The sequence below is a fragment of the Carettochelys insculpta genome, chromosome 2, assembly GCF_033958435.1.
Source record: "Carettochelys insculpta isolate YL-2023 chromosome 2, ASM3395843v1, whole genome shotgun sequence".
Lineage (NCBI taxonomy): Eukaryota > Metazoa > Chordata > Testudines > Carettochelyidae > Carettochelys > Carettochelys insculpta.
Genome location: NC_134138.1, coordinates 47717674 through 47732799, shown reverse-complemented (window position 1 = coordinate 47732799; position 15126 = coordinate 47717674). Strand labels below are relative to the sequence as shown.

The following is a 15126-nucleotide window of genomic DNA, read 5'->3' as shown; positions in this document are numbered from 1 at the left end:
GAGGCACTAAGTAATTTCTATAGTTCTGTAAAGAATAATCGCTTCTTACATTTTCAGTGTGCTTGCTACAGTGACAACACTTGGGTTCTGGAAAACCAGTCCCCAGGCACTTACGTCTTACAGGTAGAAGCCTTGGATGCAGACCTGGGACTTAATGGAGAAGTAAAATATGGGCTTATGTACAGAGATGAAGCTTCACCAGGCTTCAGTATTGATCCCAAGACAGGTGAGTGGCTTTGTGCTTCCTATGTTAAGGCAGAATTGCAGTGAATTTAGGCGCATGATTCTCTGGTATATTAACAGGGAATTGATGTAGCCAAGAAGAGAATTATAAGGAGGTATGTAGGCATGTCTCCAGAATCAAGCCAGTGTCAAGCAGCCTGAAGTAAATGCTGATGAAACTGAAAACTTCACTTTTTGTCGGAGCACGATAGAATCCTACTGAAATTACTGAGATATAGGGCTTAATTATTTTTCAGTGCTATATTATGATGTAAAATATGGTAAACCTTAACCATCCCAAAAAATTGTACTTGATGTAGTAAACAGTAAAAGAATCTAGGATATGTGGGTGTTTTGATATAACAGGAAAAAACAAAGCCTCCAATTTACTGAGGTGTAGTAGTAGTCTCAAACATTAACTTCAGTTTGGGACAAATCTCACTGTAGAACTATAAGTAGACTGTATTTGATAGAGGAGGAAGTATGAATGGACTTGGAGTTCCCCTTGTGTGAACATCTGCCCTTTTGGTGTGAGCTAACACTTGGAATTGGTGAGTGTCTGACAAATGTAGATTAGACATCAGAATTCACTTTTGCAATACTGCAAATACAGTGGGTTTCATGCCAGAGGGAGATGGTGGGAAACACTGTGGAAAAATATTGTCACTGCACAAATTCGAGATGGCCTCAGTGTAGAATGATAATTCAGGATGTTCATACTTAAATATCGGTGACCCACCTATCGAACAGAGAGAGCAGACTCTGAGATGGAGAAGGGCAGGAGTGGTTTAACTGGCAAAACTGAGGTACCGAGATAGAAACAGTTAATAGAGACTGAGACCGGCATTCCAGGATGGATATGTATCTCTGCCAAACGTAAGTGTAACTACAATATTTTACTCTATTTTAACCTACTTCATGAGGCTGTTACCTAGATCTTAAATTAAAAATCATTTTAGTTCTATCATTTACATTTGCTGTGCATTGATTTTTCACTTCGCTGTCGTTGAAATACTCTGACTTAGTTTGTTGTTGAAATAACCTCTATGGACATTTCTAAGAAATAAGGGGAATTACCCTCTTTTCTGAGTGAGGACGGTGAAGTAGGCTGAAAAGCATCTAGCCTGAAGCTCTCTGTTCAAGCAGGCAGTCTGAAAGGTTCTGGCAGCTCTCAACAGAAAGCAGCAAAGTTAGTGCAAGCTGGTAGTGCAAGGAGTGGCAAAACCAGGAGACCTGAAGTTAATCATGTTTAATCAACACCTTGCACAGCTGTGGCCCAAGTAAACAGAATACTGTGGTCCTGGTGTGTTCAGTTACCATTTTGTACTGTGTGAGTAAGGACTGCAGTGGTTTTGCTGCCTAAGTCATGGTATTGTATGTGTAATTTACATACGGCCTTTCTGTTTCTAGGAATCATCACCACTACTCAGAGATTTGACCGAGAGAAGCAAGAAGAGTATACTCTCTCGGTAACAGCAACAGATCAAGCTCAGGAGCCACTGATTGGTGTTTGTCAAATCACCGTCTTCATTGCTGATGTCAATGACAATGATCCCAAGTTTGAGAACAGTCGCTACCAATGTGAGTGGTTTAGCTACACACCCTCTATCCCGCATCACGCAGCAGCGTGAACATGATTGATAGTTTGAGTTCTTTTTGAAGGTCAGCCGTCTGCGAAAATAACTCTTCCTGTGGGTGACTGTATCCCTCTATCAATCTTTTTGGGGTTGTCTTATTCACTGTGGCTATGTCTAGCTTACAGGGATTTGTGTGCAGAAGTTTGTATCTTTTGACAAAACTTCTGTTGACAGACTGTGGCCGGACCCCCAAGTAGCTCAAAAGAGCAGTCCGCTCTGTCAACAGAGAGGGGCTTTAGTGCCCAGCCGCTCTGTTGACCAAACAGCCAAACCCGAAGCACCGCAGACAGTTGCTTGGTGTCTCGGAAGCTCTTTTTGTTGACAGAGGGCCCCCCAAACATCCAGACTGGCTTTTTGTCCACCGATTTCTGTTGACAGAGGCGTTCCGCCTCATGGCGAGTGAGATTCAGCGGTGGTCTAAGGTGCTGTGTGCGCTCGACAGAAGGCCCTTGGGACTCTGCGTGCTCTGCAGGTTTCGTTGACAAAACATCCGTATTGCCAACAAAATAGTCTAGTCTAGACCACAGCCTGTGTGACTGGATCAATGCTGCATGGTCCAAGGTGACTTGTTTTCCCAGGCACAACAGAGGTGACACTCTTAGGCTGCGGTTACACTCGCAAGTTTTGCTGACAAAAATGCTGATTTTTGTTGACAATTTGTGAACAAAACTGAGCACTTTTGCCAGCAGCATTCTGCTCTCGGCTGTGAGGTGTAATGCTGCTGTCAACAGATTGTCGACAAAAAAGCTGTGGGAGTGCAGGAGGCTCGGGGGGTGGACCTTCTCTCGACAGACAGGGCATCCAGAACAATGGGCAGCCCAGTCTGCTGTGCTACCGGGTGCCTGTTTTGTCGAGAGAGCCGCTCTGATGGAGCGGAGCGCTCTTGTGTGTGGCTGCACTCTGTCAACAGAGGTTTTGTCATGAAATCTCTTCCAAAAGTGACTTCTGTTGAGGGAGCGCTGTAGAGTAACTGTAGCCTTAGCCTTTCCCGTGGATATTTAAATTCTGCCTTTCTGTGTGAACTTTTTGGTATCTCTCCTGCTCAGCAGGAATATATCAGTCGTATTGTTTTTCTGAAGGATTACATTCAGATACAGAAAATAGCAAGATTGGTTGGCAGAATGCATAAGTGTTTTTCTCCCCCGCCCCACTCTTCTAAACCAGAACCATATTCCTGGGATTTGTTTGACCCCAAAATAATAGGGAAAGCAAGAATCCATAGAGCCAATAATTTGTTCTGACGACACCTTGGTGTAGGGGAAAAAATCTTTATAGAAATTGAAAGGGCTCGTGACCAGGATTCCTTCTGATTTTTTCCATCCATGTGCTGAATAAATTTTGTTGCACACACTGAGATATGGGCAGGTGTGCAGCAGTTGCTGTCAGCTGTGGACGCTCTGCCAGTCAGCTGGGGAGGATTTGAATCTCTCCTGGGTGGCTGCCTGAGCTCTCAGCTTACAGGGAACACTGCTCATGACAGTCCTTGTCTAAGCAAGGATAAAGATGGCTTTGTTTGGCTAAAGGTGTTAACCCGATTTTAAATCCCGGGGTGGACAGAGCGAGTTATATTTTAATGCCTTTTAGCTAGCTATAGCAAACCAGTGGGGCACAGACATTTAATGCTTTTTTTAAAATGTGTAAACTTGTGAGCATGTAGTGGAGACAGGTTTTTAAGCAGCATTTAATTTAAACGCCTTGTCTGACATGCTTTAGGGAAAGGCATACGTGTGGTGGTGGTGGTGGTGGTGGTGATGGTGATGTACTTTGTTTTTTCTCAGAGTCCCTACTTCGCACTAGGCACAATGCAGTCTTGTGCAATTCAGTCTTTTCCAGACTTGCTAGTGTATTCAACTTCCAACACTGAAACTTTTGAACATAGGCAGCAAGTTGATGCAATGTCCTGTGCTTGTTCTGATGTGAGGAATAGGTGTTAGGAAGCTGTTAAAATAGTCATGTGGCTTGAATTCGATAGGAATGCAGGCAATTAAATAAAATTACATTCTGGGCTTTAATAAATCCAAATTCCAGCAAAACTCTAGAGGACTCACAATTTCAAAAGAGGAGTATAAGAACTGTCATACTGCATCAGACTTAATGGACCATCTAATCTCATGTCTGAGTGTGGCCAGCAGCTGATGCTCTGAAGGAAGGTACCAGAAACCTTAGACTGAAAGTTACAAATAACCTGCTCGTGGAAGTAACGATCTTGGTTTGTGTGAAGGTTACCTGACTGATCAGCTGTGTGGTTCCTGGGAACAGGCAGATCAAAGGCAGCTGCACTGTAAAATTTCCTGTTTCCCTGTGAATATGTTTCATTTGTGGTCTGGAAGGGACTTGTTAATACTGGTGAGCTAATGGTTTTTGTCATGCAGACATCTGTTCCACTTGGAACTGGACTGACTCTAACAACACACATGAGCCCCTAAAGTCAGCTCTTTTGGTCATGATTGGCCTGGCCTGCATGCAAACCAGTTGCCTAGAATGAAAAATTCCTCATTGCCAGTCAATTGAGCTGTTTGGTTTCCCAAGAAATCTTTGCTTATTTAAATTGGATTGAGAGTATATGGATCTAATTTGCTATATTATATTCACTTCAGTTTTGAAAGCTTACCCCAGAAAGAAATGTATAAATTCCTGATGTGATGGATTTTAAGAGTTTTACATGTTTTCAATGGGTCTTACCCATGAAAACTCATTACATAGTAAATAAAATCTCAGTCCTGAAGATGCTACAGGACTGCTTGTTTTTTGTAAAGGTACAGACTAACCTGACTACCCCTCAGAGAATATATGTAGGTGTCAACTTAAGCTAAGGTAACTCATTCCCATTGGTTGTCAAATTGCTGTACGCTTGTTTCCTTGTTTCGTGCAAATAACTTTAATATCTCAGCTGTGAACAAGCTGAAAGTGGGAGCTTTACTTAAAGGCCACTCGTAATTCCATACAAAGAGCATTTATATAAAACAGGAATTTGTTTAGGCTTAATGCTGCAGTGCTCATATTGTAGAAGTGAGTTTGAGTCTGGCTTTAAAGAAAGCCAGGAAACATGGGTATTTTGGACAATTTGAAATAAACCCCCACTTATTGTACTGCAGTAGTTTGCAAAAATATTAAATTGGATAAGGGATGGGATAGAAAATGCTGAACATTGTTTAATGTCCTTATTTAAATTAATAGTAAACCTTCACCAGGAATAGTGTTTGTGCCTGGTATCTTGTGACAGAAAAGATACAACAGAAATGGAAAAAGGATATGGAGGAATTTCAGATTCACATCATATTATAAGTATGGCTAAACTTACACTAGCAAGATATCTTGGAAGAGTTGGTGCTCTTTCAAAAGATCCCGTGGAGCATCTACACACAACACGTTCCTTTGAAAGGCGATGGGAAGAAGGTGGCGCTTCTTTTGGAGGCGCTGTTCTGGTCCTGAATCAGGAAAAGTGCCTTCTTCCGAAAGACACTTCAAAATGAAAACATGTATAGACATTCTGTGGGCTGTTCCTTTGAAAGAAGGGGTCCTCCATGACAGTAGCCAGATGGTGTGTGACGACATGCTGGCCAGCACTAACGCAGCTCTGTTCTCTCTGCATCCGACCACGTTTAAAGCCACAGGGACCCAGAAACCCGGTGGCAGGAAGCTGAGAGCACGCTGGCAGCAAATACACTAGCCTTCTGCATCATGCCCTCCTGGCCACCCTGTGCAGCCTAGAGCCAAGTGATGGCCACCAGCCGCCACCCCCCCACGTGATTCCCAAGGCGCCCTCCCCCTCGACAGAGCTCTGGGCGGGGGGGTCACAGGAGCCTGCCTGGCTCAGAAAAAAAGAAGGGTCCCTTCCTGGACTAAGCTGGAGCTTTGGGACTTCTTCAGGCTGTGGTGGGACATGTGGTAAGTGGTGGAACGTGGCCGCCTTTGCCCTGCTGGCTGCTGGCTTGGCCGCCTGGGGATACCCTGCCCAGACTCAGGAGCAAGTGCGCTCCAAGCTAAAGGAGTTCAGGCAGGGGTACACCTGGCCTTGGACACAGTCGGCTGGTCGGAGCAGGACCCACCACCTGCCCCTTCTGCTCAGAGATATGGAGCCTCCTTGGGCCCCAGGACACCTTCCACCAGCCCACAGTTCTCGCCACCATGGCAGACGAGCCATACCCTGAGGCGGAGGCACACCTGGGACCCCATGGCTGAACCAATGTGCTGGATGCTGAGCCAGACTCCCTCCGAGTGCTCCAGCAATGGGGAGCTGGTGATATGTGCCGTTGCAGTTGTCTAACCAGGCAACAGCCAGCAGGGTGCAAATGACCCTCTGGTAAGTGCCTGGTGAGGTGTGCGCCCTGGGACATGGGGAGGTGATGCCTGCTTCTGCCACATCTGTGAGCAGTCCAGCCATAAGGCTGTTGGCCCCAGCGCAGATGGCCACGCCTCCCGGCATGCCGAAACAGCCGCTGGTGACGCGCAGCACCTGCTCCCATGCACAGTGCTGTGAGCCACACATGCGGGAAGGGGGTGGGCGGGGCTGGACCGTGCCTGGTGCATGCCCCACACACATGCGGACCCTTTCAGTGCCCAGGATTCCCCATGGCCAGTGGACGTGGAGGTGGGGGGCTGCTGCCCATTGGGGGTTGGAGGGAATGGTCTCCAGGGATGGGCTGCAGGACTGACATGCCATCTGTCTCTTCTCTGCCATCCGGACAGCTGCACTGTCTCAGGGCTGGGTGAGCCCTGTCCCATCCCTGGGACTAGACACGCCCCCAGTGGCAGTGGAGAGGGTGGGGGCACACCTCCCCCCCCAAACCGGTGCCATGGTGGGCCTGTGTCCAGCGGACCTAGAGATGCACAGTGGATGACGCTGTCTATGGTGCTGCTGCTGCTCTCTGCTGCCAGAGGGAAGTAGCAGAGCAAAGGCTCAGGATGGAAGAGGCAGACCTGGCCTCGTGGTGGGAGGTCTGGGCCAAACTGATTTGGCAACTGTTGGGACATCATGGCTGTCCTGCAGGAGCAAGTGGCCTGCCCCACCATCCCACCCTCCCTGCCACTCCTTCTTCACTGCCGAGCCTGCCAAAGCTCTCCCACGGTCCTACCTTCCTATGCTTCCAGCCCCAGAGTGCGCGGGGATCCCAGGGCCGATGGGGCTCACAGCCCTCCAACCACACCCCGGATTCATGCTCCCTCTTCCCCAGCCCCCCAATATATATAGTTAGCCCGTTCCCCACTGAACATCGTTTGTTGCACATATTGTAGCATTCCATACGTTCTTTCATAATGTTGAACTGTTTATTGTTTAACCATTTCCCTGTGTCCTGTGTTCATGCTGAGGGGCGTGGGGGGCGTGGATGCACAGGGGGGTTGTGGTGGGGGCTGGTGAGGTGTGGATGTGTGGGGTTGGGGCTGCGGGAGAGTGCCCAGGGGAGGGTCACTGGTGTCTGTAAGCAAAGCTCTCTCAGAGGACCTCCCTGATTTGTACCCCATCCCGGTGGGCCTGGCAACTGGGAGCAGTGGCTGGCTGTTTGTAACCAAGGCCAGACTTGACCACCCATCCCTGGATGAATGTCTCACATTTGCTCTCCACCACGTTCTGGTTGGTGCAGCAGGCCCCCCACCACCTGAGGGACATTACGCAGCCCAATCTCCAGGTGCAGTAGGAGGCACCTAAACTGGCCCTTCAGGTGCCTGAGCGTGTGTGCCACCGTGTTGAGCCTGGTTGAGCTGGCTGTTAAAAAGGTCCTGGGTGAGGTCAATGTGACCGGTGTAAGGCCCTATGAGCCAGGGCTGCAGGGGATAGGCAGTATCCACCGCTATGCACAGAGGCATGGTGACGTCCCCAACCGGGAGCTCTTGCTGGGGTATGTAGGTCCCTGCTTCCACCTGCTGGTAGAGGCCGGGGCTCCAGAACACACGTGTATCGTGTGCCTGGCCTGACCACCACACGTAAATGTCCATGAATCGTCCCTAAGCATCCACCAGGGCCTGAAGCGCTACCGAGTGGTAGCTCTTGTGGTTTGCGTACCAGCCGTCACTGTGGTCTGGGGCACAGACGGCGATATTGGTGCCGTCCAGGGCACCGAAGCAGTTTGGGTGTCTGACTGCAGTATGTTCTGCTACGGCCAGGTTCAGATCCCCCACGCAGATGGCCCTGTGGAGCAGCATGGCCCTGACGACCTGATGGGATGGAGAGTGCATGAACTTGAGTGCATGACTGGGTGTGCCCAGCCCCTGCCATTGCCTCTTCTGCTCCCCCCCCACTCCATGCCAGGCCTGCGTGGGGTGCAGCGGCATGGTCTCCTGGGGATGGGCCTCACTGCCACCCCCATACTGCCCCCTTGAACCTCTGGCTACCAAGGGTCCCCTTGCCAGGGGGGTATGTGACCTGAGCGTGTCTTACCTCTGAAGATGGCCCCGACTGTCACATTGCCCACCCTGAACTGGTGCCCCATAGTCCAGTAGCTGTCTGGGGCGGGGCCCACCTTCCACACTGTGATGGCGACCCGCTTCTCCAGGGGGAGGGCGGCCCATATGCGAGTGTCCTGTTGTCAGAGAGCAGGGCTGAGCCAGTTGCAGAGCTCCAGGAACGTCTGCTTGGTCATTCGGAAGTTCAGGAGCCATCAGGCGTCATCCCACTTTGGCATGATGAGCCAGTTCCACCAATACAAGCTGCTGGGGTGGCTTCAGAGGTGCTGGAGCACCCGGGGTGGGAGTGTGGGGGTGGGCCCTTGGGAGTGGGGCTCCATGGCCGCAACAGGAAGACTCACCCACTGCAGGAGGTGGAGGGCAGCCATGACCACAGCGTCAATGATGTCCTGGTTGGGGAGCTGATGGGGGATCCATATGGTGTGGATTGGTTATCTGATCCCTTCACTGGCTCGGCTCTGCTGCAAACAGCTCGGCTGGCCTCGGAGCATGTGCGGGGGCGGAATGTTTGAGAGGGGCCTTTTAAAGGAGTGGCTGGCCAAGGCCCTCGGATGGGTTTTGTGGCTGTGTGACCCAATCTGTGGCATTTCGTTCTCTGTTCTTTCAAAAGAGTAGCCTGGGCTGTGGTGGCCGCTCTCTTATGAAAGTTGATCTTCCAGAGAATGTACTTCGGAAGATATTGTAGAAGAGTGCTGTAATGTAGACATAGCTGAGGAGAGAGTAAAAAGACTTTAGGACTGTTCAGAGAGTCGGCTCTTCCTTGGCTCTCCACTTCAGGGTTTCTTACGTCTTTCTCTGGATCGTCTGTACTGGCCAGTCAAAAGAACAAGTTGCAGTGGTGCTTTCTGGCTTTTGAATTGTCTATTCTGACCCCCTTAAAAGGACAGAAAAGGGAAAGTCTTGAAAACAAGAATTGGATTTGTTTTAAAGGTGAACCTCACTCAGTGTCTTTAGCCCCACTGTTCATTCAGTGCTACCTGTAACTGCCTTTCCGGAGCACTACAATTGAGGTTGAATTTTGAGTTTGATGTCATGCTGATGCTTGTGTGTGATTGACAAGCTTCCTGCTCTCTCCATCATCCGGAGAGCCAGCTTCCAAAAAGCGCATCTTCGGGTTTGGGAAACTTCCCCAACCATGGGCCACGTTGACAGAGCTGTTCAGCATCTGTAACCAATCAATATTCATACGTCATGGAATTAAAAATACTGTCTCCTCTCTATAACAAAGTCAAATGTAATTAGTCATGGTTGTCTAAGGTTACTGGTACCATTACAGTTGGTGGTTTGTTCTCATATGCAGGGGCTTTATTCAAATATGTCGGTTTAAACAATGCACCCCTATTAATTATCTGTGCACATCTGGAAGAATAGGTTGTGCTCAGATGATAAACTAGCAGTCCTGTAGCACCTTTAAAGACTAACAAATTTATCAGGTAATGAGCTTTTGTGGGTAAGACCCATTTCTTCAGATATTTAACTGCACATAATAGGACCTCCGAGTAATAATTACAGACACGTTTCAATATCATTTCAAATTCAGCTCTGGACATTTTGCTACAATGTTTTTTCACTGGATATTGTTCAGAACAAAGAATCTATTGCAGGACAATTGAGAATCTCTTGCAGTATTTCCTAGAAATAAATGTTACTGCTGTTACTCTATTTCAGTACCAGTAAATCACCTCCTGACATACTACTTATACGAATGGAATGACTAAGCCATTTATTCTTTGTCAAAGGGAAGTGGCTTCGATGAGAGTGGGGAGCAACACGGTAGCTTATCCTAACTGTTTTTGTAACCATAGATAGTACAATAGCAGAAAAATGAGGGAAAATTAGATATTTTTATTTTACAGTATTGTGAAAGCTGCTTAATCAAAACATTTGAGCTTGAATTGACACCCCTCATATTTCACATATTGTTTTTAAAAACAACAAGCTGTCCTGTAGCATGTTAAAGACTAACAAATTTATTAGGTAATGAGCTTCCCTGGGTCAGACCCACTTCCTCAGATGTTTGATGGTACATAATAACATCCTCGTGATACTTACAGTAGTATTTCAATGTCATTTCAAGTTCAGCTTTGGACATTTTGATACAATGTGTTTTCACCCAAGGCTGTTCTCAGAACATAAAATCTATTGCAGAACAACAGAGAATCTCTTCCAGTGTTTCCTAGAAATAAATTCCACTGCTGTTACAAATGACAATCAGTCCTGTAGCACCTTAAATTTGTTAGTCTTTATTAGGTTATGAGCTGTCATGGGTGAGAACCAATTCCTCAGACTTTGTAGTCGACAATTTATATATCAGGGGAGGGGGTGGGGGTAGGAAGGAGGGGAAAAGGGTCACTAATAGGACAAATACATGAAGCCAGTTAAGCAGGAAGTGTGCCATTCCTGCAAATATTCCCCTCCTGTGATATTTACAGAAATGGCACACTTCCTACTTAATTTGCTTTGTGGAGTGGTATATTAGTGACAGGCAACTCCCTTTTTTCCCTTCCTCTCCCCTGCCCACTGTGTAAATCCTGGATTCTAATTGTCTACTCCCAGATCTGAGAGCCAGGCTTACCCACACAAACTCATTAGCCAATAATTTGTTAGTCAGGACTGCTTGTTTTTTGTTTGGTTGTTGGTTGTGTTGGGCTTGCTGCTTTTTTTTGTTTTTGTTTTTGTTTTTGTTTTTTTTTACAGCTACAGACTAACACGCTACCCCTTGAGACAACATATTGTATTGATTTACAAAGTGGTATTTGTAGTTTAATGTGAACCCAACTTCTCTGGTATACTTACTCAGTGCGTCCGAAGAAAGGGCTAACCCCGTTCTCATACAAATGTGGCCAGGTCTTTTAGGCTGCTTGACAGGGTAGATGCCAATGTTATTGGGCAGCAGTGATCTGTAAAGTGGAAGTACTGCTGCACTGTTCTGTGATCTTAGCACTGGCCTGGAGCTGAGAATCATCAGTGTCCCTCTTCGCTAGTAAAATTGCCGGATCTAGGAATAACACTGTTGTACAGGAGAATGAGGCCTGGTCAAAATAAACTTATCATTGTTTATTCAAAGACTTCCTCCATGAGGACACCCCAGTGGGCACAAGCTTCCTCCATGCTGCAGCTCATGATGATGACCAAGGAGTAAACGCTGCCATCATATATTCCATGTTACAGCAACAGCCAGAATACTTCCAAATCAACTCCAGCACGGGCTGGGTATATGTGAACCATGTGATCTCCCAGGTAACCAGACTCTTATTAAGAATCCAACACAGCTGTTTTCATGTGGAATATGTTGCAGAGAGTTAATCTCAATCTGGTGATTTGTGCATATCAGTTTTTATAGTCCCTTAAACTTTTGTCAAACCTACTTTGTAGATGCCACAAATCAGCCGGTGTATTATAGCAACAGATGGCGGCAACAGAAGCAGTGCTGTGGAGTTGACTGTAACTATCACTAATATGCTCAGTCAGCCACCCCAGTGGGAACAGAGTGAATACTGGGTTACAGTCCTGGAGAACGCCATTTGTGACACCAAAATAGTGGTATGCTATAAGAGAGGCTCCTTCTCTCTCTAGTTCCCTCCCCTGTCCTGCTGTTTTTGTGTGTATGTAGAACGGTATATATGCATTACCACCTGTGCTGGGATCTGTCAGATTTGACAAGCTAAGCGCTTTTTGTGGGGAAACTCCAGAGAAACCCCAGAAAGATGCAGGAGATATTGTGACTCAGAAGGCAACAATCTTCTTTTTTTATTCTGTAAAACCAGTGCCCCAACAAGGGGTGCTCCTGAAGGGAGTATCTTTTGGACGAGTTGTGCAAAACCAAGATTTTGCCCATATTAAAAATCCTGGATCATTTTTCACAAGAGTTGAGATGTTAATTCCAGCTTGAGTGATTCTATTCGGCCTACCAAAGTTTCTCAAGCAGTTTTGAGTGCTGTCCATAATTACTGCTGTAGTGACGGAGTAATCTGCTGTATTTCAGCAGTGGATTAAATGTGAATTGCTTGTTTTTCTTAAACAAGTTTGTTATGCTGGACCACGGTGTCCAACATGTGGCCCGTGGGCTGGAATCCAGCTAAAGGAGCTTTTTTTCCGACCTGCTGAACCAGCAGTGGTGCTGTTTTTAAAAGGCAGCTGAGGGGCTCCGAGCCATATGTGGCTCTTTAAAGAGCCACTTGCGGCTCCTGCTGCTGCTGTTTCCTCCTCTGGCTTCCGTAGAGTGCAGCAGGGGCAGCTCCCAGCACCCAGCCGCAATGTACGTGGGTGGGAACCAGCGGGAGTTGTTGTGGAGAATGCAGGCTCTGTGTACTGCAGGGGTTTGTCCCTGTACAGCCCCCTTTATGCGTAGTCCTGGGGTGCGCTTGTTTGCTCGTTCCCTGGCCAGCATGGCAGTGGAGCAGCCCCACTGAGGGCATCACGCTGCAGAGCCTGCCTACTATGGCCAGACCAGCATTACCAGTGAGCTGATGTGGGGCCAGTTCTGCTCTACCCCAAGGTGGCACCTCAGGACTTCTGTGCCCTGCCCGCCAAGGTGAGTAATGTCCTCAAGGTGGCTGTGCCTGGAGGGAGGGATGGACAGACTGGTTGGGCTGGGGGTCAGTGGGAGGTGTTGGACAGATGGACAGAGCTGGGCTGGGGTGGCTAGGGGGGTGGGTGGATGACCAGATGGACTTGCAGGGCCAGAAGGGGAGTTGTTGGGATAGACAAATAGACTGGCTGGGCTTTGCGGGGAGTGGGGATTTGTTGGGACAGATGGACAGGCTGAGCTGGAGAGGCAGTGGGGGTGTTGAGACAGACATAAAGAGAGAAGCTGGGCTACAGGGGTGCATGGGGGGATGGGGTTTAAGGCTGGGGGTGGTTTTGGTCTGGGGGGGGGTTTACGCCTGGGGGTAGGGTTGTGTTATGGGACTATTTTCTGTGTTTGGCCCCTGGAACGTGTAAAAAATTTGCTGTGGCCCCCCCGAAAACATGTTGGACACCCGTGAGCTGGACACTTGGATTGCTTTAGTTCAGGCAGTCTTTTCTGTGAACCTTTCATTGCTAATTGATTCCTGTAACTCTTGCCCATCTCCCAGGCATAAGATCCAACCACTTGGAAACAGTTTTTTTTTTCCATCCAGGCTTGTGCACAGAGTGAGATCCTAATTCCTTTCGCGTGTTTTTGGGAAAAGTTTTTTTTATCTGAAGGTTTTGTTCTTACTCTTTTTCCTTGCACTGTAAATATGGCACATTTTAACCTGGAACCACAATAAAAGCAGTATAAATCTATACAGAAATCTCCAGAAGTAAGGCAGACTGCCTTTCATGCATGAACAATTAAATCCCCAAACTAAGACCTTAAAGCTCAGAATCATGCACTTCATAAACATACAGGGAACGTCTAAACTAGCCAGTACTTCGAAGTAGCTGGCACAACATCAAAATAGCACGCGTTGCGTCTACATGTGCCGTGTGCTACTTCGACGTTGAAATTGACCTTAGGCGGCAAGACGTCGAAATCGCTATTCCTGTCCGAAGATGGGAATAGCGCCCTACTTCAACGTTCAACATCGAAGTAGGGCCTGTGTAGACAATCAATGTCCTGCTACCTCGAAATAGCGGGGTCCTCCATGGTGGCCATCAGCTGAGGGGTTGAGAGATGCTCTGTCCAGCCCCTGCAGGGCTCTATAGTCGCTGCGTGCAGCTGCCCTTAGCCCAGGGCTTCTGGCTGCTGCTGCTGCAGCTGGGGGTCCATGCTGTGTGCACGGGGTCTGCAACTGGTTCTCAGCTCTGTGGACCTCGTGCTGCCCAGGCCAAGTGTTTCTGGGAGTGGCCCTTTAAGAGAGTGGCTTGCTCTTGCCCCAGAAGGGCTAGTCCAGACTGTGACCCCATCCGCAGTCATTGCTAGCCCTTTATTTCAACAGAGAGTGCTTGTGTGTGTGGACGCTCCGCATTTCCTTTCGGGGCGGCTCGTTTCAATGTTCCCCGTTGCTACTTTGATGTTGAACGTCAACGGCACCAGCCCTGGAGGATGTGTCGAAGCAGCCTATTTCGATGTTCTTACTTCAAAATAGGCTACTTCAGCGTAGTGTGCTAGTATAGACGTAGCCACAGTGGCTTTTTTTTTCCCCCCCTTCAGACAATCCGAGCCACATCCTCAGTTGGTGATCCCAGGGTTACTTACAGCCTGGAGGAGGGTCAAGTTCCAGAGACTAACATGCCTGTTCATTTCTACCTGAAGCCAGACAGAGTGGATGGATCTGCTTCTCTACTTGTCTCTGAACCACTTGACTTTGAGACAACTAACTTTTTCACTCTGAGAGTCAGGGCACAAAATGCAGCAATGATTCTTTTAGCTTCGTTCACCACTGTCTATATTAACGTAACTGGTAAGTACCATTGAACTACTGTAAGTAGAACTAGTAATTTTAGAATGGCACTCACAGTATTTCTGAAATATCCGTACTAGAAATTATGGTATGAAGCCTGGAATTAATAGCATAAAAGTTCCTTTGAGTCTGAAGATGGTGTGCAGTACTAGTTGAACCTCTCTAATTTGGAACTCTCTTGTCCATCACACTCTTGTCCAGCATGATTTTAGTTAGCAGGATGACCGCTTATCATGGGTATGGCCAAGTTTCCTCTCGGTCCATGAAGTCTGTTTACAGCCATCAGTTCTGGCTCTCAGTGTTGCGTGCTGTTTAGCTGTAATTTACCCTTAAATGTCTTCTAAGAGCCCAGTAAGCAAGTGGAAGTGTTGGTAATGTGCTAGAAAATACTGACCTGTTGTCCAGTCAGATCCCGAGAGTGCCGGATGAGAGAGGTTCAACCTGTATAGAAATAGCCTTTTTGCCTGAAGAAACCCCAAAGTGAGATTTAACGA

At 47.7% G+C, this 15126-nt stretch overlaps 1 protein-coding gene across 1 annotated transcript in view; it reads left to right on the top strand.

The window, feature by feature from the left end:
• Nucleotides 1-15126, top strand: part of LOC142008491 (neural-cadherin-like) — a 102038-nt gene that overhangs the window by 26263 nt on the left and 60649 nt on the right. Inside the window, exons 8-12 of the mRNA XM_074985691.1 lie at nucleotides 58-226; nucleotides 1633-1803; nucleotides 11329-11501; nucleotides 11637-11804; nucleotides 14383-14632. Coding sequence (XP_074841792.1) covers nucleotides 58-226; nucleotides 1633-1803; nucleotides 11329-11501; nucleotides 11637-11804; nucleotides 14383-14632 — 931 coding nt within the window. The remainder of the gene's footprint in view (nucleotides 1-57; nucleotides 227-1632; nucleotides 1804-11328; nucleotides 11502-11636; nucleotides 11805-14382; nucleotides 14633-15126) is intronic.